The 23,729-nt window shown below is 42.5% G+C and overlaps 1 protein-coding gene across 4 annotated transcripts in view; it reads left to right on the top strand.

Moving 5' to 3' along the window:
• Positions 1-23,729, top strand: part of phldb2b (pleckstrin homology-like domain, family B, member 2b) — a 42,333-nt gene that overhangs the window by 1,638 nt on the left and 16,966 nt on the right. For 3 of the 4 annotated variants that reach the window (XM_049564993.1, XM_049564994.1, XM_049564995.1), the window contains exons 2-8: positions 7,583-7,639; positions 7,784-7,907; positions 9,686-9,784; positions 10,730-10,813; positions 17,460-17,579; positions 19,778-19,962; positions 20,319-21,551. In XM_049564993.1, coding sequence (XP_049420950.1) covers positions 7,583-7,639; positions 7,784-7,907; positions 9,686-9,784; positions 10,730-10,813; positions 17,460-17,579; positions 19,778-19,962; positions 20,319-21,551 — 1,902 coding nt within the window. Of the gene's footprint in view, positions 1-7,582; positions 7,640-7,783; positions 7,908-9,685; positions 9,785-10,729; positions 10,814-13,116; positions 13,343-17,459; positions 17,580-19,777; positions 19,963-20,318; positions 21,552-23,729 lie in introns of those variants that run through there. The other variant, XM_049564996.1, reaches the window with a different exon arrangement.

Raw genomic sequence — 23,729 nt, 5'->3', positions numbered from 1 at the left:
AAATACAGATTTTCGCACACAGAATTAAACTGATATGGAGATGCTGTATTGAGACAATTGTAGTGCCCAGCATGCACCACCAGAGGTCAGTCTGCACTGGTAGAACAGGCAGCTGAGCTGAGAAAGATGGCAACTAAGAGTGGTGGGGATAACGTTACAGGACTAGTAAATAAGAAAAATACCTTTGCCCCTGCTTGTGAGTATTGCCACATATAACTTATGTTGACTTCTTCCAACCACAAAGCATTTCAGTAGCCACATGATTTTATTGAACACATCACCTCCATTCAGCCTACTGATGTGTTGATATCTGCTAACTGCATGTTAGAAACACAGCATTGTAGGCTAGACATACATACTAAAATCACTTCTATCACCAGTAGCTCAGCTACTTCAGTTTACTTTAGTTTTTATACCAATACCATCATATGCTCTATGGCCCAGTGAAATGTCAGGAGGGTATGAAGGTATGAAAAAATAAATAACCCCCCAAGCCTAATCAGAATGCTAAGCTAATGTTAAAACCATTATACCTGTCAAGTTTGTTCTGGCCGTGATGTGGAAACCAGGAGGATGCAACCGTTCTGTCACAAGGACTGCACATACCAATGCTGTTATCAGCTAATAGACCCACTGCGAGACTACCACACCAAAGTTTAAAGACTTACGATAGAGGTGCACATAAAAACCAGATACAGTACAGCACTTGAAAGCATCATTTGTGTGCTGAAGCAAATTAGATTTCTACTCTATGTTGTCAAAATTCTTTCCACAGTATTTATTGTTTATATGTTTGCCAGGTACATGCTTGGATTGTCATCAGTGCAGTATAGGATCACATTCTGTTTAGAGGCCAGAAATGCAACTTGGGGAAACGTCTTGGCTCACTAGTAATCTCTTTTCCTTCATCTCTGAATTCTTTGGTCTGTGTTTTTATCCACTTCCTTTTCTTCTCTCTCCCCGACACACTCAGTTTGTTTTTCTTATTATCTCAAAGTCCATCTTTCTGCCTTCCTCTTTTCTTTTCTATCCAGTAGTCACAGATCATTTCAACATGTGAGCTGCATTATGTTACTAATGTGGCTTATATGTCCCTCTACCAGTTCACTGTCCCTCCTCGTCTCTCTGTCATATCCGGCCCCTCAGAAACCAAAACATCAGTTGATCCCCTCCATATGGCCGTAAAGGTAATCTGGGCTTTTCCAAAGACACACACACCCTCGATAGAAATTCAAGTTAGATTTCCTCCAACTCTGAGTCAGCTGCAACAACAATGGACTTTCTCTCCTGTGAGGATCTTGCATTTTGGTAAATGATGGGGAAAAAAACGCTCAGTGGAGTGTGAGAGAGTTTAAGTTGAACAATGCTGCTGGATGTTTGTTGTGTTTTAGCGGGGGTTTAAGGTCAAGTTAATCGGCTTGCAGGTTTTTCACCAAAACACACACGCACACAATCAAAGACATAAACACATTTACCCACACACGATGAAGTCAATCTAAAACTTTCTTATGGAACAGTGACAGAGAGTAGCAGTATTGTATGTCTAAAAGGGTAGCCTACATGCATATGTGTGAGAATGTTGACATCTCTAGCATTGATGCACGCATAAGGCATACATTCAAGTTTTGTTAAAGACATAATTGCGCACCGAACACAGAGTGCAGTGAAGAGAAGTGAGGAAGATAACCCTGTTTAGCCCTATGAGTTGCTCTATAAGAGGGACACAGAGAGAGGGACTCCATATTAAACAGCATCTGTGATACAATGCCGGCTTTGTCAGGTGGGAGGAGGAGAGGGTAATGCAGGAATGTAGGGGAGGGGATGTTAGCAAGAGACAGAGAGATGGAGAAAGAGAGAGATAAAGGCACAGAGAGGAGTGCGACGAGGGTGAAGACACAGCATTTAAAGCTTTAATGGCAGATGAAACACATCAGGAGCATGAGAGAGGAAACCAGGTGGAAAGACAGCAGATACAGGTCATCAAAAACAATGGACAAAGATGAGACTGAGAGCAATTGACAAGAAAAATGTGAAAGATATTTGTTCTTAACATTTTGGGAAATAGGATTACAGATTCATCAAGGTGCTGCAGGCACAATCAACAGTCAAACAAGCACATGAACACAACACAATATATAGATATTGGGCACAGTAACAGAATACTCTACAATCATACTGCATGGCAAACATTGGTTTCCAAAACCCAAAGACTTGGAGAACAGTTCCAAAACCAGCATTTTGGAAATCATCTGTTGTCTTTACACCAGTGAAGTCATTTCTTTAGAGCTGGCCAGGTTGCATATATATATGGGGAAAAAAGATGCAATGGGAACCGAAGCAACAGATGTAACAGTTCCAGCCTGTCATATAGTCTTTCAAAGGTTGTGCAAAGAAGTTGACCAGACCAGTGAGTAAATCTGTGCACTCCTCAGCACCTGGAACTCATGGTGCTCTTTGCAAAACTGTCTTTTGCATGTGAAGGTGGCCAAATTTTATTTCTGTAGCAAAAACGCCTAAAACCATCTTAACAGTCACCTTGACTGCAGCTAGTGTATCATTATTCCCACCCCCATCTCCATTAGTTGGTCAAGTTTATACCCCAGGAGCCCATATATCATCTTAAGAAGCTGTCTGCCTTGAAACACCCTCAAGCCTAAGGCCAATGTAAGCTATCTAAATAAAGCAGCCACATGCACCGAAGACGCATATGGCCAACTTGGACTATCTGCATTAAAAGTAAAAAAGAAGAATCCTGATGATTTGTCTGTTGCATGTTTCACTCTAGTGTGCTCTCTGTTTTCTGACAATGTTATTAATTAACCTACAAAATGACCATTTGTATATAGTCAACCTGTGTTACCTTGAATTCATGAAGAAAACATTTTTCTCACGTTCTATTGGTGAACAAATTCTCATTTATCCAGCTCAGTACTTCCCAAACATGCATTTTCACTAAAACCTTACTATCTAAAATACTTCCTTACACAAGGAGCACACCTGGGTAAGCATGTGCGTTTGAACTCCGCTCATGCATTTCTCTGAGGCGTGCTTCTTGTCCATGTGTGTTAAACTTCATATATTTTATTCTAAAAACTGCCATATAGAAGATTTAACCCAACATCATGAGCTTATTGTTTTTGACAGACACACACATGTGACCGAGTTAAATGTCCCAACTTCTAAGTGCACTAAAAAGAATCTGTTTCACATCAGTGGCATTAACAACAAGCTGAAGTGTCCCGAGAATGCAGCCTGCAACAGAAACAGACAGAAACAACAATGCAGAAGGTAATTCAAACAGAGAGGAAGACTAAACAGATGTAGAGGAAAGACAAACAGAGGAGGGACTGGACAGAGAGATGAAGAAGGGAATGAAGAAAAAGTATGAAATGAAACAGTCTGAGAATGCTGGATCTGCTCTTTTGGTTTTATGAGTCCTCTCTCTATCCTCCATCGCTTTCTCTTTTTCCATCACCCCGCATTTCTAACCCCATCTCTGTCGCCAGATGCAGGGCAAACAGAGCATTTTGGGGAGACTCAGCTGTTCTACAGATGGGATCAAAGAGGGACTGTGTGTGTATGCAGTTTCTTGTACTTGTCTTCTTGTGTTTTTAAAAACATCATGTATGTTTAAATTTGTCTTAGCTGGTCTTCAGTTCTATAAAGGGGGAGTTCAGGTGTAAACCAGATTTAGGATTAAAGTATTAAAAGTAGGTCAGGGCTGTGAGTTTAGGATATTTTCCCATAAAAGGAAAAAATACATTTGAAACATCCCCAGTCTTCCACTCCATTACAGGAGTTAGTTTGTGATCAAATGTGGAAGTTTACTCTGCTGGACCTTCTTTCCCTCAGTCTGCCTCACGTTACTTAATACCAGAACCTGATAGTAATTATTTACATATATGATAACATATTCTGTCGTCAAACTCTGTTGTAGCTGTAATGATACTGTGACATCCTGACAAGTTAATGTTAGGCCAGAGATAGAAAAACTAGCTGTCCTACTGTTAACCAAGTGGCAACCTCTGGGGCTAAAAAAACAAAGCCAATGCTGGAGTGCCAAAAACTGCAGTTCCCTCAATGGCCACATGAGGCTAGCGCTCTCAGAATGAGACCTAAACCCCAGAAATGAATTCGCATTTTACCTCTCCCTGTTCCTTTGTCTCAAAGTCAATAGGTTTTTTGAAAATGGGTTTTGGTTCAATGCCTGAAATAAGGTCTGTTGATAACACAAGCTTAGGAGACTTTCACATTTTGTTCTACGGCATAAAATACATCAGTAAATACCCCACTCGTAAACTTTGAAACTTCTATGTGTCTTCTAAAAGATGGTTGCTAACAAGTGGCTAGATGAGACTACAGAACGTCATTGTACCAAGCCGCACCAAATTCAGCTTTACAGTCTTATTATGGTGATGACATTATCATATAACTCGCCGTTTACATTTTATTTAGGCTTAAAGTTACGCATATGAGCAGGAATACTTGAGCGACAGGCTGTCTGTAAGACATTGGTACAATCTTTGAGTCCGATCCACCACTCACTCCTCCACAGCTACATTCTCTTGTCCCAATACGGTCACTTCTGGCTTCAAAAAACCAAGATGGTGACAGCCAAAATGCCAGACTCAAGGACTAGAGGGAGTCCACAAACCTATGGGTTGTAGCGTCATTGCTTTATACAGTCTATGCTCTTAGTATACTCTCAGTGGGTTCCTCAGACCAGCTATAATCTATTTTTGTGGTCACTTTGGGGCAATAGGCGAAATACAGCTTCAACATATCGTATCATCTCTTACACATAAGGCAAACAGAGCAACATTCGCATTCATTTGGAGTCTTGTCTCTGACCAGCTGATGAGTGTAAATCCAGTATTCACTCTCTTTTAGCTTTGTTTTGGTCTCTACCATTTCCTTGATCTGGCTCTTTAGCTGCTAAATGCTCCACTATGATCACCAACTATGAGCTGAAAGACGCTAAATAGGAGAGAGTCGAGTGGAATTCTCTGTGGGTTTGCCACAAGAAGCGATTCCTTTCAAATTATATATAATTGTTTCATGTATTAGCAATTCCAAGAGTTTGTTTAGCACAGCTTTAAAGGTTCGGGAAATAACAGCAAGTTTCTTTACAAGCACATCTTTATATATATATATTCAAGTTTTTCTACAAGCCTGCAAATACCTAGACCTTCCAGTAATCTCATACTTCTCCAGCTGTCTAGTTCAGACACCCTGATAGCATCAGGTTTGGTGATTGGAGATTGTGGAGATCCCTCAGGATACCAGAGCTGAAATCTGCTAAATCTAAAAGGAGGGTTGACTCACCTCACCGCTCTGCTTAAACTGGAGCACAACAAGGCCAAAGACTTGTCTTGACCTGCCCACAGTGAAGCTCACCTGGTGAAAGAAGGAGAAGTGGGAGCTGTGGAAAAAAAAGAGACAATGAGGAGGCACGATGGCGTATGACAAAAGGGGAGAGTCAATGGGAAAGGACATACAGGAAGGAAGCGGGAGGAGACGGTTGGAAAAAAAGAGAACAGTCTTGTCACTATACTCAAAACAGTCCCGCTGAACTTTGAAATGTGACTTTGATCTCCATTTTCATCTGGTCTCTGCAGCACCTTTGCAATTTGTCCGGCTGATGTTGCCATCATACACCGCGTGTTTGCTTTGTCTACACTAGTGATGAAAAAAAATCAGTGGAATGTGGGGCCTCATATCTGCATGCACAAAAAGAGCTGATGCATGACTTTATTTGTGGATGTTTGCGTGTGCATAGGGGTTGCAAGGGTGGCTGAATTGCGAAGAATAGCAAGTGTGTGAGCGAGTGTGTTTAAAGGCAATAAGGGTGTCAGTGCAGCGAAGGAAGTGACCTCAGAGGGGAAGCTGGCGCTGAATTAGAGGAAGTGGTATGGAGCTGGCTTTGATTTGCGCTTCCTCTTCTGGTGATTGGGGAAAAAAGGAAAAGAGAGGAGAATTTAAGGAGGCAGGAGGGTGGCACATAGAGAAGAGAAATGAAAGAAAGAGGAAGGAGGAAGAGTTGGAAAAACAGTTGAAGAAATAGCAAAGAGCACTTTAGTAAAAGGAAGGAAAAGTATTGTAAACAAATCAGATACTAATCGTGAAAACTGAGGTGGATAATGTATATTATTACGGGATTATTACAGGATAACACGGAGAGAGCAGAGGAAGAGAGGAAGGAGATGACGGAAGGTGGAAATGGAGATGTGGTTAGGGTGGTTTCCCATGTGCTGTAATCATCTCTGCTTTGGTGTGAAGCAATTCACTCATCCGTCTGGGTGTTTGTGTCTGTGACTGTTTTTCCTTTTATTGAATTGTAGGGTACTGCAGGGGTTGTCCCTGGCACTGGATCTGAGTGTTTTTACTCAAACACACACACACATTTTTGAGGCAGTTTTGATTTTGTTTCCTCTTATCTCGCTGTGTTTTCATTCCTCTTTATAGTTTATCATTCTGTCTTTTTCTGCCAGTCTGATCCTGCCCTGCTGTCTCAGAGTTTTCCCATGTCCTGCTATTTATTCCCACCATTAAGACATTTTGATTTTTCTTCTTGATCTTGGACTCCGCGGTCAATTAATACGAAATAAGGGTACTCATCACACTAAAGTCCTACTAGTGGCCCCTCGAGGCTGAAATGTCTGCTACACCCCACAAAGCATTGGTAAAGTGTTTACTGATGATTTTTCTGAGGTTTGTCATGAGCTGGACACTTAATCAAAAATAAAATGATTTACTTGAGAGCATGGATATGATCAGCATCTGCCTTGTAGATGTCTTGACCAGTGGCACAAGAAGAAAGCTTATGAAGAATGGAAAGTGCTCATCTTCTGGGGAGTGTGAATGAACTCGGTGAAATTCATAAAAATCTGAAAGATTTTGATCGTGTTTGTGTGTGTGTGTGTGTAGAGGAGAGGTCAGGGGACTGCCAAAATATTAGGGATCACCCTCTGGATACTATGAATGTCTATGCCAATATCAGGACAATCTGGACTATACCATAGTATCTTGCTCCGGACTTAAGCACTGGGCGTGTAGGTAATGCAACTGATTGACACTTACTTACTGTCATTTAGCTCTGTTGCTTTTTGGTGCAACACACACACACACCCACACACACACACACACACACACACACACACACACATTTAAAGCACTAGGCAGTATAATGGCAGACTATAACCCTGTGGGAACTCTGTTTTCATGGAACATTTCTACCACTCCTTCCCCCTGCAAACCAGCTTTTGTGTGCCTGTGTGTGTAGTTTTCCTCTCTAATGGTATTTTCCCTCTGGAACACTTTCACACGGAGTGTTCCTCTCATGTGGCAGCTGGGCACAGTTGTTTTTTTTTCTTTGTGTGTGTGTGTAGCTGTGCATGGGCATAATGATTTGTGCAGATGTGTACAACAACTCGTGTGTACTTTCTTGACCCTGCTCTCACATGTATGTCATGTTTGCTTACATGCTGGTATGCAGTACCATTTTCAGCATAGGCGTTTAGTGTGTGAATAATTACATGTGCGGTCTGAGCTTATTTTCCCTTCTCTCTCATCCATGCTGCAGGACTCCGAGATGATGTTCCAACCAGAGTCGGATCAGATGTCCCCAGTTGAACCCAAGGTGACACAGTACACACACATACACATGCACAGACACACACATACACACATTTTGTATCATTTAGGATACTGTATTTCCCTTATATACTGTACTTCAAATAAATAAAGGTTAGAATTACCTTTCCATTCTGACTGATGCTTCTAGTCTCCACCTCTGGACCTGATTGACACTGGAAAGGGGCTGAAGGTCCAGACAGCCACGCCTCACCTGGTGAGCCTGGGGAGCGGGAGGCTGAGTATAGCAATCACCCTGCTGCCACTGAAAGAAGGTAAAACACACACACACACTTGCAGCAGAGAAACACTCACATATTGGGTTAGGATTACCATGCCATACAGTAACCATTCATCTTCCCCTGTCTTCCAAATGCCCAGGATCATTGAGTTTTTAAATGAATGTAATTTCTCACAAGTCATGTAAAGCTGTCACCTGTGGTGAACCCAGACCTTCACAGTCCCCTCCCTTCCCTCTCTGTCTCTCCCTCATTGCTTTGTTTCCCTGCCTTTCCCCCGCTCCCCTTCCCCTCTCCCCACCCACCCATCGCTTCATTTCCATGGTTACTGGAGAAGTGGGAGGGGGGCTCTGACTGGGGAAAGTGATACTCAATGCTGGGTCGCAATAAAGTCAAGACAGGGAGCCAACATAGCTTCTTCCCACAAGGCTCCCTCGGACCGAAAACACGTATTTAAACAAATTACTACATCCCTGGTTATTTATTTTTATTGTCAATGGGGACGAAAATTACCCCACTTACTGGTTAGTGCGCTGACTGAACCCAAAGTTAACCGTATAAAAATGAGGACAACACTGCGCTTACAGACTGCAACCCAAACAACTATAAAAGAGAGATGACTCACGCTATGGCTGCTTGACAGAGAGAGAGCACCATTCCATTAAACTAAAATAAAGACTGAAATCTGCACTATTCCTCAGAGAAGTCGCACTAAAATAAGTTCAAACATGGCACACATGATGCTTACACACAAACACACATACACACAAGATGATTATGGTGACATCACTGCAGTGTATTTAAACATATTTATAGTTTCTCTATCATCAGCCATCCACAGGTGGCTGCACTCTCACTCTCACCTTCTCTTATGCTCACACATTCATTCATTACATCAGCAAGCCCTGGTGCCACAGCTTAATTACTATTCCAGTTAGTTAACCAAACACATGATAGCAAAGAGATGGCAGCGAAGATATAGAGATTTACGACATGATATAACGAGAGGCACGCTTGTAGGACTTATTATAATTCAATAGCCTGCAGACAGTAGACGGGATACTAATACAAAGTGACTGACAGTAGATTAAAGGCATTAAAAGTAAGTGAGTGTCTGTCCTCGGCTAACACCGCTGACTCTCACATACACTCGTACAGTTAACATATCTTGTGGAAATCACAGAGCTCTCATTATGTCCCCAATGCAGAGAGACAGACACTTTTTGTTTTGCCTCCCCTCGGCCGTGAGAACAGTGCAGAGGAAAACTGTAATGGCTTTTAAATGGATGGATTTTTGACCTTTTTAAATAAAGCTGCGGTCAGTTTGATAAATTATTAACCACAGTCAGTCATACGTCCACAGTAATGCATATGAAGTGGTTGGTTAAGTGTGGTATCAGCCACTTATGATTTACAGTATTACACAGTGGATGGTATTAAAATGATAGGAATATTTGACATTATTATGCTTCTTGGATAACCTCTACTACACTGCACACACGTTCACAGTTGCCTGGCTTGGTGTGCCCTTCCATTTCAGTGAGGAATGCCAACAATGTGAAAAGCCATTTAAGGAGAACTGAGGGTCTATTTTCTCCAAAAAGAATAAACAGTTCAAGTTAATTATACTGAAGTACTACTTATAAATGTGGCTCACAGGCCACACATGGTTCAAAAAGACATGTGCGTCTTTGCGCTAGTTTAGTTTTACTTGTAAAGATGTTGTCTACGAGTAATCACGTTTTCTTGGAGACATCAATCAAAGTTAATCTCAATTTTCTATAATTTTTATTGTGTATTGCTCGATGTTCCAGGGGTGACCCGCATCGGCAGAGAAGATGCTCCAGTTCCCCAGGACATCACCATCCAGGGGCCTGGCATCGAGGCAGAGCACTGTCTCATCATCAATGAAGGTTGATGTCAGTTCATTTTCTATGGAATGAATTCATAATATTGGCAGACCGATTAATTAACACTGTTATCTTTTCAGGACAGGCAAATATGTACTTAAATTGCTACCCAGTTAGCATCTGCACATTGCTAGGTGTGGGCCAAGGATTTGTTTAAATAACAAGGCTTTTCATTTTAGTTCAGTCGTTCTCAGAGTCTTTTGTTTTAAGAGGGTTAATATAACAAAGCTGCATCAGAGTCAGTTAGAATTACTATACCACACTGGGGTATGGGGATGAGGGTCGAGGGAAATAGGGAAGAGGTTCGAGGGATGTGGAATGAAGGGATGAGGGTCGAAGGTATGATGTAGGGGATGTAGGGACAGAGAAGGAAGGAAGGTGGGGGTAATGAGGGTTGCAGACAGGTGTCAGCTGAAGTGAGGAGGGTGCAACGGAACCAGGGAAGTTGAGATAGGGCGGGGGAGTCATTAAGAAAAGGGGATTAAGGGGAGACAGATAAGGTGTGTTTAATTACCTTTAGATGACATTGAGGCATGGTCTTTGTTCCCGAACTTAGATATAAAACTTGTTTCGTGAAATGTGTTTCAAGATAAATATAGGAGTGGGTGAACTTTAAAGCTGGATATCTCTCAGTACATTGTCAGTGTATTGTGTGGATGAAAGAAAGTGTTTTTTAAAGAGAGAGGCAGAGTGATTGATTACACGCTGTTTTTTTGTTCCTGTGTGATACATCCTGTATAATTACTTCGCTAAGCATTCAGCACAAAGCCTTGTAGTGAAGATAGAAATAGCATGGCTATGTGTGTATGTTATAATTAAACTAGTTAGGAGTGATCTTTCAGCAGCGAGGCGCTGTTGAATAAGTGATGATGTAGAAATGTACAGATGCTTTACGTTGCACTGAAGGTATACTGATACCTTGCTTTCTCATCATTACCTGTAACACAGGAGGGGTAGTGACCCTTGACCCCTGTGGTCACCTTTGCAGTCTGGATGGAGTACAGGTTACTGTGCCCACACCACTCACACAGGGTAAGATCTAAGCACACTCACACACACTTGTTGTAGCTCAGTTTACTTACAGAAAGCGCCCATACAGTATATCAGGTGTTGGGGCCACACTTGTACATGCTTTGATATATTGCCACCTACTGGTCGTTAAAATAGGTGGAGTGAAAGTTGACTTAATTGCATGGAGTGTGCATACTTTCTGTATTTCATAACTCCTGTGTGTGTGCATGTGTGTGTGTGACAGAGTGGTTAGTTTGTGGTTTGGTTAACTTGCATTCCGTTCGGTGTGTGTATGAATCATATGGGCACAGTTAATGTTGTGCTGACGTTCTGCATAGAAACAACGTGTGTGTGTGTGTGTGTGTGTGTGTGTGTGTGTGTGTGTGTTTTCACATAAATATATAGGCCTGTGTATGTGTGTGTGTGTGTGTGTGTGTGTGTGTGTGTGTGTGTGAGCATTTCCACATGTTTGTGTGTGTGTTTTGAATGATGTAGTGCATGTGTGTGCACCTCTGGTTTGGTTTAATTCATTGTGGTTTGGATCAGCTCGCTGCTACAGTGAGTCACAGCTTCCAGCAACTGCGGAGCACTGCACATCCAATTCTGTTACAGCAGACTGCAGAAAACTTGCAAAACACACACACATGGTATCCTCTCACATTTGAATGCATGTATTTTCTTATCTTTCTGTCCACCCCTGCCCACGTGCCTGTTTTTTGTCTGCCAGTATCTTGATCTGTTTACCTCTTGTCGAACTGCCCTCTCTGTTCTGCCAGATTGCCTACACAGTTGCAGCTCTCTCCTTGTTTCACTGTTTTTGCTCTGAACTTTGCTTCTCCATCCTTTCTGTGTACCCTTTCCTCCTTTTTCGTTGTGTCCTGTGTGGCCTAGCCATTTCAAGTTAAATATTGACAGGCCTATTTATCTTCTCGCTGTGCCTGGCTGATTCAAATATTGACATCATCTTGGTCTGTGTACACGCACGATGCCGGGGCTTTGTGAAGTCGCAGGGGTGGAGAAAAGGACTAAAAGACAAAAGGGGTGTTTTTAAAAAAAAGTCAAAAGGGCATGGTTAGGAAAATTATGGAGCGAGAGAAAGAGTGAACATCTTTCAGGAATATCCACTGGCCTCAGATGCTCTGGGTTGAGTTAGTCTAACCACACACACAAACACACTGACACACACACACACACACACTGACACATGCACACTGTGGGGCAGTCTGGAGATGATTAGCTATGTTTAGGAAGTGATCTGCTCTGTATTTGGGACTTCGGAGCTTGACCTGGAATCACATCAGCTTCACTTTCAACTCACTGGAACAGCTGTAAGTCACTTGTTGAGTAGTAATGTGTTCATACAGCATAATAAGCTTTCCAGTGATGACAACGGAAATCATCATGTAGGAAAAACAACAGTGACAAGCCCTATAACTGCATGCTTTGATCTTTCTAAATACTGCGAAAACCATTAGGGATAACATCTATTTCTGCATTTCCGATAGCATGTAAATGGAGTTTGGGTTTAAAACTCAATCTCCCAGCATTCACACCGGTCTGCAGCAAATGCAAATCAAGCTGCTGAACAAAACACAGCTGCTCCAACAACCACTCTGCCTCTCGTTGCTGTACCATGCAATGGAAATGAGGCTATATACACACACACGCATCTGCACGCATGATAAAAAGGAGTGCTCTAGCTGTCAGTGGGTTCATGTGTTGAAATACATGCAGATAACAAAGCATCTAAAAGAAACAAGAAACAGTTGGTGAAAGCACCCTTGACACATGCAGGGGAGCAAAGTTAGCCAGTCAGTCTGCTAAGCATACCCCCCAAATCTGCTCTTTGTCAACTGTTGCTTTGTTTCAGAAGTCAGTTTATTTGCCTCTTAAATGAATTAGGTTGTCATTGTAATAAAAGAAAGCCATCAGTTTAATATGTTTTGTATGTGAGTCTCTGTAGCCCAGTTGTTTTGGGTTACACTCGTCCAAGGTATTTCAAAGAAAACAGGGAGAAAATAGGTAGGTAGACAAAGGAAGGCTGAGGGGGCGTCCACCAAATACCTCACTGTCTAATAGCTTGTGACCCTACCATCTGCAGATAGGGGAGTTGGCGTATCACAGCGATAGTTTACATGTGGTTTTACTTATTTACACATGTTTTTCCTTTTAAAATAGTCGTTTTAGTGTTATTAATCTACAACAGTGGTATTAGATTTCTCAACAGTATTTAAACACCATTCGTTTGGATAAACATTGAGCATCCTACCCCCTCTCTACCGAGAGTTGGTACAGTCCAGTACTCAGACTCGTGGATGGCAAATCAGTGAACTTTCTTCCACACGGAGTGAAGCGGGGTGAGGAGATATCACAGCTGAGGAGGGAGGCAAATAACGACACAGGGACCGGCAGGAGTGTAGATATATAAATATATTTTTATTTTCTGTTTTACATTTCTAGAAGGAGGCATTTTGAGGTCCTGTCATGAACATTTGTTAGACGTTAAAGGGAAGAAACAAGTCGCTGTGCTCACTGAATGGGACTCAAACGGTTTGTAACGGTTTTTTAAAATTAAGCTAACGTTAGCTCTTGTAAACAACTTAACAAAGTGCCGTAACATTTTCTCAGGCACTGTTTTTACGAACTTTTTACCTTTTCCTGAATTAAATACGTCAGTGTTTTGTACCTATTTACAGTTGTAGTAAACTATTGTAGTTTCCTTTGAGATGCTATTTATCTATGTGAATGTGTTGTTGTGAGTGTGTTTGATGCTAAGGATGGCTGATTCACTTTCAAACCAATGTTACCTACCATGTTTTCTGTGAGCACACTGTTTTGAAGCCAGCCTCACTTGCTCTTTGAACAGGTTAAGCAATGTTATCCCCATCAATCCATACATATGTGTATTTAAGACTTTGTCTCATGACACTTAAATCTGCAGTGTTGGCTTCTATTGTCACCCAGGATAAACAGCATTTGCTCATCAGCAGATATTATTGATTTTCCTTTAAAAGAAAGCCCATCTGATTGTCCCATCTGTCCCATCTGTCACCATGTATCAATGGAAATACTACTGCACTAATCTGAAAATGAGCTGATGTCTGCCTGTTTTTATTTATCAGCCATATGCTTTTTTAATTAGCCTTTTTACATGTCAGGAATGATATAAGACTGTAAAGCACATGCCTTTTTGTTTAATGGGTGGAGGTGTGAATCAGTGCTGCTATTCAATGCGGTTCAAGCCGCTCAGTGGTGAAAGTCAGATTTCCTCTTCGCAGCCAACTTTTTGAGGTGTTCCATCTCAACCTGTTGGCTGCTGCTGCTTTTTGATAGGGTGCATGCCTCAGGGTCGTAAACTAGCAGCCAAGTTCACATACTGGTGTGGCTGCATGTGACAAAGAGAACTAGCCCATGGCTGTGAGGACGGGTTCAGTGTTAATGTTACCTGACACCTGAAAACAAAACCTGCTTCATTGTCCTGGATGCTATTGTGTCCTCAAGTCTTTCTTCTGGCTGCCTCGAGCACATTTGGGCTTTTTTTTTTTTAAAACAAACAAACAAAAAAAAAAACAGATAAATAAGAAATAAGTCATATTATGAGTGTGGTTTTTGTGTTATCTTTCTGTATTTTCTCTGTGATAGATTAGGGGTAGTTTATGGTTTACCCGTGGTTGTCCTTAGGCTTGCAACCCTCTCTTGAGAGAAGTGGGGTGGGTCAATGAAGTGATGCTCTGTGGACTAGATTTGAGATAAAGCACAGACCAGATATCTACTGAGCCTCTGGTAAGAAACCAGAATATGTGTGTGTGTGTGTGTGTGTGTGTGTGTGTATATGAGAGAGAGAAAGTGCGAGTGACTGACTGAACTAATCCACACGGACTCCCCTGAGAAAGACCAGTCTGTTTTTTTATGATGTTACTGCAGGAACCTTGTCCCCCAGAGAGGGTTCATTTGTGGTTTTGAGGCTAATTTACACTCCCACTGGGACCTTGTGTGTATGCATCTTTTCATGAATAAGTAAATTCAGCTTTTGGTACCATGTAGACTGAAGGGATCATAGCAACATTTTGAAGGCAGCCATTTTTTTAAATAGTTTATGTATCTTGGTAAAACACATAGGACATCTTTTTTGGTGATTACTTGTGATTCTTGTGATTACTTTGCATGTCAAACCTGACCAATTAGTTTCAGTTCAGAGTTTTATCCTGTTCGACATGGGATCTTCATTGGTTTATTTTTCATTCTGACCCAATGGTCACAATTTGCTGATTCCCCCACTTATGTTAACCAAATAGAGAAACAGTTTTGAGTTTCCCCTTCCATAACATTGTGGTGAGAGCGTAGTTTGGTTCGCTCTGATCTACATGGAAACAAAAATTGGCTCCAGACGTGATACGGTTCCTACATCTGTGCCCTCAAAGACTCTGAGGTCTGACTTTGTAGATCACAAACTTTAAATTATCCCCATAAATGTATATACAGACTAATTTCCAGTTTCGCTGGAGAGGGTCTGCGCATGTGTGTATTGGGGGGGGGTGCATGCTTTGACGTGGGAGGCAAACTCAATTAGCTGGCAAACAAGTAAACACGTGAATGAGATCAAAATGTGTTGTGCCTGGTATGTCTTTGTGAGTGTGTGTGCAGAGGGCAGTGGGCATGTGTTTATGTGCAAGTTATTTAGGACAGCAGACTTAAATTTAGTTTGTATGCAAGCAGTTAAGATGAGCATTTTTTGGTTGGATGTAGCGCATGCTGTGAGCTCCCTTGTACTTAAATCAGAGATGTATTTTCGGAGTAAGGGTTAGGGAAAGGTCAGGGTTTTTTTCTGTTTAACTGTAATAATCCAGCTTTGTGTGTCTGAAAGAGCAAGAGGAGATCTAAAAGTTGAATCAGCTGGTTTTACATTTTAAAATACTGTTGTTAAATTCCCCCGTCTCCCCTTTTTTTCCTCTGTCACAAACACACACACACACACACACACACACACACACACACACACTGCTTTTATTTGTTTATGCCCAAGATGTGCAAGAGGAGAGGATTAGCTAGTGGTTATTTGTTAGCTAAGAGGTCCTGTGAGGAAATTAGATGGACACGAGGGGTGGGGGCTGTGAACAAATCAGGGCGACACACTTTACCCTCCACTTTAAAGGTGGCACATGGTGAGGCTATTGAGGGTAGGAAATTAGATTTTTACAAGAGCTGACTGCTGGCAAAGAGTGTGTGTGTGAGTGTGCTTGTGCCTCTGTGTTTGCTGTCCTGCTAAATACTGAGAGTTACTGTGAGTCATTAGCTAGACACTGCTACGCGACATGTTCCCACACTGACACACACAGCATGCACAACATTTTGAAGACACACATTACTCATGTCTGACAGTGAGAAACACATATTATTAGATCTTGCTCACACTAACCTTCATGCTAACATGTGTGTGTTTCTCTCTTCTTTTACTTGCAATATGCACATCTTTAGATCTCTCTGTCACAGTGCCGCCGCTTCACAGTTTGCACCCAAACCTGCAAGACTGTGTTTACACCAGTATGTATTTGAGAAGTTCACAGTCCAGCTGTGCAGACTAAACATTTCTTACACTGTTTTCATGTGTGTGGTGTTAGCTCCACCTCACCACAGCACTCAGGTCCCCCCCCCACTGTGTTGAGAAATTACAGCTTTGATGGCAGTAAAGAATCCGCTCTCTCGGCACACTAAGGCCACGTCTAGACAGATACGACCTCTTAAAACTAAACTATAATCTGAAATTAGGCTTTTAGCATGATGTTTCAGTGGAGGTGTTGGGGAAACGAGTGAGGAAGGAAAAGGCAAAAGTGAGATGAGAATGAGAGGGGGGAAAAGAAAGAAAAACAACTGACATTTTTCCATTTAGTCTTTTTCCATTCGCCCTCTCGCTATCCCCCCTCTTGCCTCAGTAGCTGTGTCTGACTTCAGGTCCAAGGAATCTGATGTAACTGTAATGGAGCTATTAAGGAGGTGCTTTTTTTTAGCCTATTACACACATGCTAACACTGTGGGGGTTTACTGTAATGCTTATCTGAACCTTCTACCTCCAGGGCTGGAGGTTTGAAGAATGAAGCGAGAAAGGAGATTGCATGTGTGTGTGATAAGACAGGCAAATAAGAGGGAAACTCTCTGTTTATTAGCCAGTCTTGTGATTTACTCTCCTCTTTGCTGTCTTCTCCTTTTTGCATCACTGTGGTCTCTTTGTTTCTTATTTTTGCTGTCCACTTTCTCACTTTCCCTGCGTTAGATCTTCTGTGTGTGTCAGCACTGGTGTCTTTCTCCCTTCCCTTCTGAGGTATTTGGACAGCTGTGGCTGTCTGTGTGTATTACAGAGGTTGTGACCCTGACATCTTGTTTAATACCTGGCCCTCTCAGCCTAATTGATGGCCAGAGCAAACACTGTGGTCTGGAATGGCTGGCTGTGCACAAGTGTGTGTGAGACTGTGTTTCTGGCTGTGAATAAATACTCCAGGCTCATACCAATATGAAGCTGTACTTTATGAGTGCCTCTTCATATGTAGTGTATAATGTATCCCTAATATATATGGCACTGTTGTCCAAACTTGTTTTGTATTCAACCTCAGTCAAAGTAAGTATGAGTTGTATCTCTAGTTTCACCCCGTGTGTCTGTGTGTTTTCTCTCCAGGTTATTCCCTGTGTCTGGGTAAGTCCTATTTCTTCCGCTTCAATCACCCTGAGGAGGCAAACAGAATGAAGAGCATGCTTCCACAGAAGAGCCCCGTGTCAGCTTTAGCCTACAACACAGGTACACACACACACACACACACACACACACACACACACACACACATACACACAGAAAGGGGGGCTGGTAAAACCCTTTCCTGACCCATAACCTGCACTTGATCCCTGTTCTTTTTCTTTGATCCTCCTCTCTGTCTTTGTTCTCCGACATCACCAACTCATCTTCCTCCACCCTCTCCCTTTTCATCATCTCGTCTGTCTGCTTTTCACCCCCCTCTCTGCTTGTAGTTCATCATCATTTTATTCTCCTTATATACATCTGACATGAACATGTTTGCTCCTGTGCCCTGGCAGGGACCTCAAGGTAAAGTCACAGGTAGTCGTGACCCAGACAGGTGTGTGACATTGTGATGTTAGTCTTGAGTGCATGTGTTAGAAAGCTTGAAGGGTAGGTATGTCTTTCAGTCCTCACATCTGTCTTTCCTAAACATACGCTCTTTCTGTCACACATGCTAAACCTTAAATTCAAAGCATATTGGAATGTTATTGTCATCTGGTGCCTGTGCATTTCCATGGTGATACAGCTGGACTCCGCTGTCTTCTTTGTGATTGATCGGACTTTGAGCAAGGTGTGTGTCTGTGTGTGTGTGTGTGTGTGCGCCATAATCAGTGGAGTCCTTGCTCTTTAAATTTCTAGACATAAGGAATGCACTCCTCTCTCCTCTGCTTCTCTGATGTATTTGTAGAAATGGCTCACATCTCTTTCACACACACTTTGCAAACAGAAAGTTATTATCCTCCAGATCGCCAAGACTCACACTCTTAACACGTGCACCTACAACGAAGATTGCCACACAAAGCAAAAGAAGCTGGGCATGGAGGAGAATAGTCACGATAGAAGAGAGTTGATGCACGCCAGGCCTCCAGCATAATTCTGCCCATGTATGGACACAAACACCCTGCGCGTGTGTGTCTGTGTGTTTCTAGGTCTTATGATGTCTTTCATTTTCTGCCCCATTTCTCTCCACCATGTACTGTTTGACATTTTCTCACACAGGCTTATATTCAGCTACAACAAGGGCTTTTAGTTACTCCAGTTTCTCTGACAATATAATTCAACAAAGCAGTAGTAATTTAACATTCTAACATATGCTTAAATTCTTCAACACTTTTGCACACTCTTGGCATGTACACAAGTGTGTGTTTCTCTCAGGCGGAGCCACAGTTTTCAGTTGTAGGAAAGCTTTTTTTTTTTTTTTGGTGTGTGTGGGCGTGTGTGACACTTAAGCACTGGGTGGTCTAAGCTTGAAAATTGTAATAGCTCCTTTTCCACATAAAGCCGCAGATGAATTAACAACACTGGGCAGGTTCTCACATATTGCTTCTTCCTACCCTCTCCTTTGTGTTACCTGCATTTTTGATGACAGGATATTATTCAGAGTTGTTGTTTTTTTTTTTAAATTCTGCACAAAAAAGCAGAACGAGTGCTCAATCAAAAATACTCCTTCCAACCCCAGCAGTCCTTTACCAAAAATAGTCTTTGTCTGATTTGTCTTGGTAAGATTTAGCAGGAAGGAAGTTAAAACGGACTTAGTTGAGGTTTGGAAAAAGACCCCCTTACTGCTGAAACTGCTTTAAATAAAAGGCTTTAGGAAAGGCGGGGGGCCCCTTGAGGGTATTCCAGAATATTTTGTGGTCTTTTTCATTTCCCAAAATCCTACTCTCAAGGAATTGAACCCAAGTTAGAGTTAAAATATTTGTCTTGGATCTAATGGATGGTTTTGTGCAGTGTGCGTGTGTGTGGGGGTTGACTCGTATTCTGGGTGATTTGCTGCCAGTTGCAGATTGTTTGGGTTGGGTTTGCTCTGCCAATAGCCCCATCTACGAATAGCTGTAGCTTCAGGTACATACACAACTGCTCTCTAACTCACTTTCTCTCCTCTGCCACTATTTATGACTCTGTGCTCCTCCCTTGTTTCCTTCTTCTCCCTTCTTCTTTTCCTGTTGCTGATCTTTTTTCACAATTTTCCACAAACTGAACAGAGAAGAATGTAACGTGCATGTCTAGATATATATATGAATCTCCACTGCACATTGCAAGTTACTTGTATTTGCCCTTGGTTTTCCTTTCTCATTGCTCACTGTCTCACTCCATATTCCTCTCTGTTCCTCTTACCCATGAATGCTAACCTTTATTTGCATATTACCCATATTTTGCATTTAATTTATTTTCCATTTTGACTTTCTCCGCACCTCCAGACTACCTGAAGTTTAGCAGTGACTATAGCCATGCGGTGGTGGGCGGCACCAGCAGTGCCAGGGGCATGCGCTCAGCCTCTGAGCTCAGGGACTTGATGGACACCCTGCAGCGTAAGAAGATTGCCCTGGAGAACAGCCTGAGAGCCAATGGGAATGCGAACCCCTCCTACTTCAGCGTGACACAGGTCAGCCATCATTTAGCTTCACTCCAGGATTTATTATGCTGCTTTCTACGTAATGCCCCAACAGAGCTTGTAGAGTCTATATGGTTAGCCTGGATGTTTGTCTTAGGGGAAACAGAGCTAACTAGGGTTTACTTATTATCTACAGGACTTAATATGGCTAGCCAGGGTTTACCCATTATCTTGTAGTCCACTACAGTGTTTAACAGGCAACACAAGATTTACTCGTAACTCTTGTTTCTGTCACAAAGCTTGAGTGGAGGTCTGCTTATATTTTATATGCATCAGATATTATGTTAAGATTGCATTTTAAGTATTTTTTATTGTAACATATATATATTTTTTATTTTATCTCTCAGTCTCCCCCCACCACACCTATCACGAGTCCTGCCACATCCTCATCATCCTACCAGGAACAGGCAAGACGTCTCTATGGCTCAGATCGTGCACCCATGTCTTTAAAATCTGCTCCCCCTCTTTCCCCTGGACGACGATCTGACTCTTCTCTGACCTCCCGCACTTCAAGCAGTCGCAACCAGGACAACTACGGCATTAGCGATGGCCGGCGTTTGCACAACCCGGGCTCTTCTTCTTTACTGTCCACATGGAATGGCGGCGGCTCCTCTACTTCTGTTGATGGTAGCAACAGTTTCCTCCTCTCTCTTCCTCCCTCCTCCTCCTCATCCCGCACTCCATCAACGGGAGGTGCAGCCAGCATGCCCTCAAGCCCCCGTCTTGGCCGCCGTAGCTACGGCAACCAAGAGCCATCGCCCAGCAGCAGAACCAGGAAATACTCAGCGGGCTCGCTAAGTGGTATGATGGGAGGAGGGCACAGCCGCTCACTGCCACGCCTCTGCCCCTCCCAGTCCCCCAGTGACAACAACAACGGAGTTCTGACCTTGTCAACGCTCCCCCCACGGCGTTCCGATGTTGCTGGCAGTTACAAATTTAGCAAAGATCATTACAACAACAGCCAGAATGCCAGCCCTGACCTCAACCACAACTCTAGTAACTCTAGCCAGCTCCCATCCAACAAGAATCAAATCCAGACCACAAAAGGAGAAAGTGTTGTGTCTATCTCACTCTCTTCTCCTAAGAACTCAGCCTCCACTACCCCCTCTATCTCTTCCACAAACGCCCCACCTGATGTGACCATCCCATCCAGAGCGGGGGGCTCCTCTTCTCCTCGAGTGGCCAAAAAACTCAGCCTGACCTCCACTAGCTCTGTTGGCTCCATCAGCTCCACCAGTTCCAGCCCCCCAGAGCTGGAGCGAGTGGCCAACCGTGGAGTCTCTCCAGGAGTGGGCCTGACTTTGGGGGACAGGGAGAGGCGAGGGGTGGGCTTAGAGCTCTCTGGTGGCCTGGGGCTTGGACTTGGAGAGAGGAGGTCTTCATTTGGGAAGGCGGGGCTGGAACCTGGGATGGGGCTGGGCGAGAGGAAGCAGTCTTTTGGAAAGGCAGGAGTGACCCCACCTGGAGGTTTCAGGGAAAGAAGGGGGAGCATCAGCTCACTGAGTGGGAAGGAGGAACTGACCGACTACCACCAACACCAAAAAGAGGAGAGACTCCGTGAGCAGGAGGTGGAGAGACTGGTGAGTTTGTGTTTGCTCATGTGGTTTTCTCTGTTTGAACAGAGGACACCAAATTTACCTCATGTCCCCAGTGTCTGCATATTCAAATTATGGAAATATGTTGTCATTTGGATCACATGACATTGTATAGATGTGACCTATGATACAGACCCCATCCTGTAGTGTAATGCGTAAATTAGTTAAGCCTACAGATGGACAGACTGTTTGCAGGTGAACACTCTGTTCTCGTAAGATGACTGAAGGAAAATAGGGGAACATGTTCAAATTTGCAATGGAAGATTGCTATTGTTTTGCATACACATGCAATCACACAAAGGCACACAATAAAGTGGAATGAGTTCAGGAATGCATCCCTTAACGTTAACCTCCTCCTTGTCCCCTCAAACATACTCTCCCAGGGATCTTAACACACACACACACACACACACGCACACACACACACACTGAGGTTCACCACTCCACAGATGCCTCTGGCAGTTAGCCCATACTAACAGGACTATTCTTAACCTTGTGCTTGGATTGTGTATGCGTATATGTGTATGTGTGGTGCGTGTTTATGTCAGTCATCTGGAGGTCCGCCCAGCGTGGTTCAGACCACCGAAGAGCCACAGAACACATCAGTCACATGTGGGTTAGTGAAACCAAGAAGATTAGAGAGCAGAGTTGTAGTGTAGCAGGTGGATAAACACACAGATGCTCAGCATATAATAATGACAGCTGGACTCGTACTGCCACTAACCTTCCCTCTGTAAATCGCTCTCGCTTTCACACAGTCATATTCTGCTAAGTAAAGTGGTGACTGTGAGAAATCGTTTTCTGGATGCTGTACAAACCAAATTATGTTTCACAAGTATCTCAGTGGCTTTCAGCTGGCCTCCAGATATTTTTGATTGTAGTAATATTTGCAAGATGGAGTAGTGTGGACCTGCCACTCCCTCTCTGATCAGAGTGCACTTTAATGTCAAGAACAAACATTTATTTAAACCCAGCCACGTTGCATTTGAAGTTGATTGATTTACAACCATTTGTTTTTAGTTTGTGCCCCAATCTATAAAATAACAGCCACTCGTTAGGTACAGTAAATGATGTATTCTAATTGGCTTAATCAAACAGTTATTTGAGTATCTGTATTTAAGTGTCAAAATTATCAATACCTTTAAAATATGTTTCAAATAACAGCTTTGAGTGATTGATCACAACTGATTCTAACGGCATTGTGAGAAAGCCACCTGCAGAATCGGTGTTCAAGACTCAAGCTTGGGAAAGCATTGCCTTAACCTTGTCTGCCCTCTAGTGGCACTATAGGAAACCTACATCCTACAAAAGGAAGGGAAACAACAGTTAACAAGATTAATATTTAGGATCTGCAGTTTTAATACATTTGATATGGTTTGGTTAAGTTTAAGTTATTATTCCATCAGTCCATATTTACAAAGTGTCATTTACCATAGTACTGTATTATGTCTTGTTAGTGTAACTAGTTTGGAGTTTACAGGACTGAAGGCAAAGCATAACTGTAATGGCTACTAAAAACGGAGCACTGAAAGGTGATCATGACGAATAGAATAAGACAGATTAAAGAGACAGAGAGATTAAAGTAAGAGTGTGATTGATTTCCATTTTTACCCATTTCTCTCTGCTTTTTATTTCCCCTGAAAAGCACAGCAGGTTAGAGAGATCAGAATACTTTAATTCCAGTGCTCCACTTTTTGTCCACTGTCAGCCCAAAGCCCCGGCTCATATTTCCTAACTTGTGTCCTCTCTTTCTATTTCCTCACACTTTCTCCTGCCATTTTTCCTGTCTTTGATTTTCTCTCCATCTTTCTATCTCCATCTTTATTCTTTCAGTGTGTCTCCCTCTCTTCTGTCTTTCTCTAGTTGACAGCTGATTACTTTAAGGGCTCCACAGAGGCTTGTGTCTATTAGAATAGAACAAGGTGACAAACTGACACAGGCTTGTTTTGCCTCAGCCCCTGGTTCACATTACACACTATAAATGGGCTTTATATGTTTGTTTGTTTGTGTGCATTCACACATCTACACAAAAGATTATTCCCCTGGTAAACAAATTGTATTCTGATTAATTATTTCATATTGATTTAAATTAATAACGGTCTTATGTTTAATTTCTAAAATAACTGGTTAAATGATGAGCAATATAATGTATGTGTAGTGCTT

Source organism: Epinephelus fuscoguttatus, linkage group LG21, assembly GCF_011397635.1.
Source record: "Epinephelus fuscoguttatus linkage group LG21, E.fuscoguttatus.final_Chr_v1".
Lineage (NCBI taxonomy): Eukaryota > Metazoa > Chordata > Actinopteri > Perciformes > Serranidae > Epinephelus > Epinephelus fuscoguttatus.
Note: the sequence above shows the minus strand (reverse complement) of the source record. Positions and strands in the feature narration are given on the sequence as shown.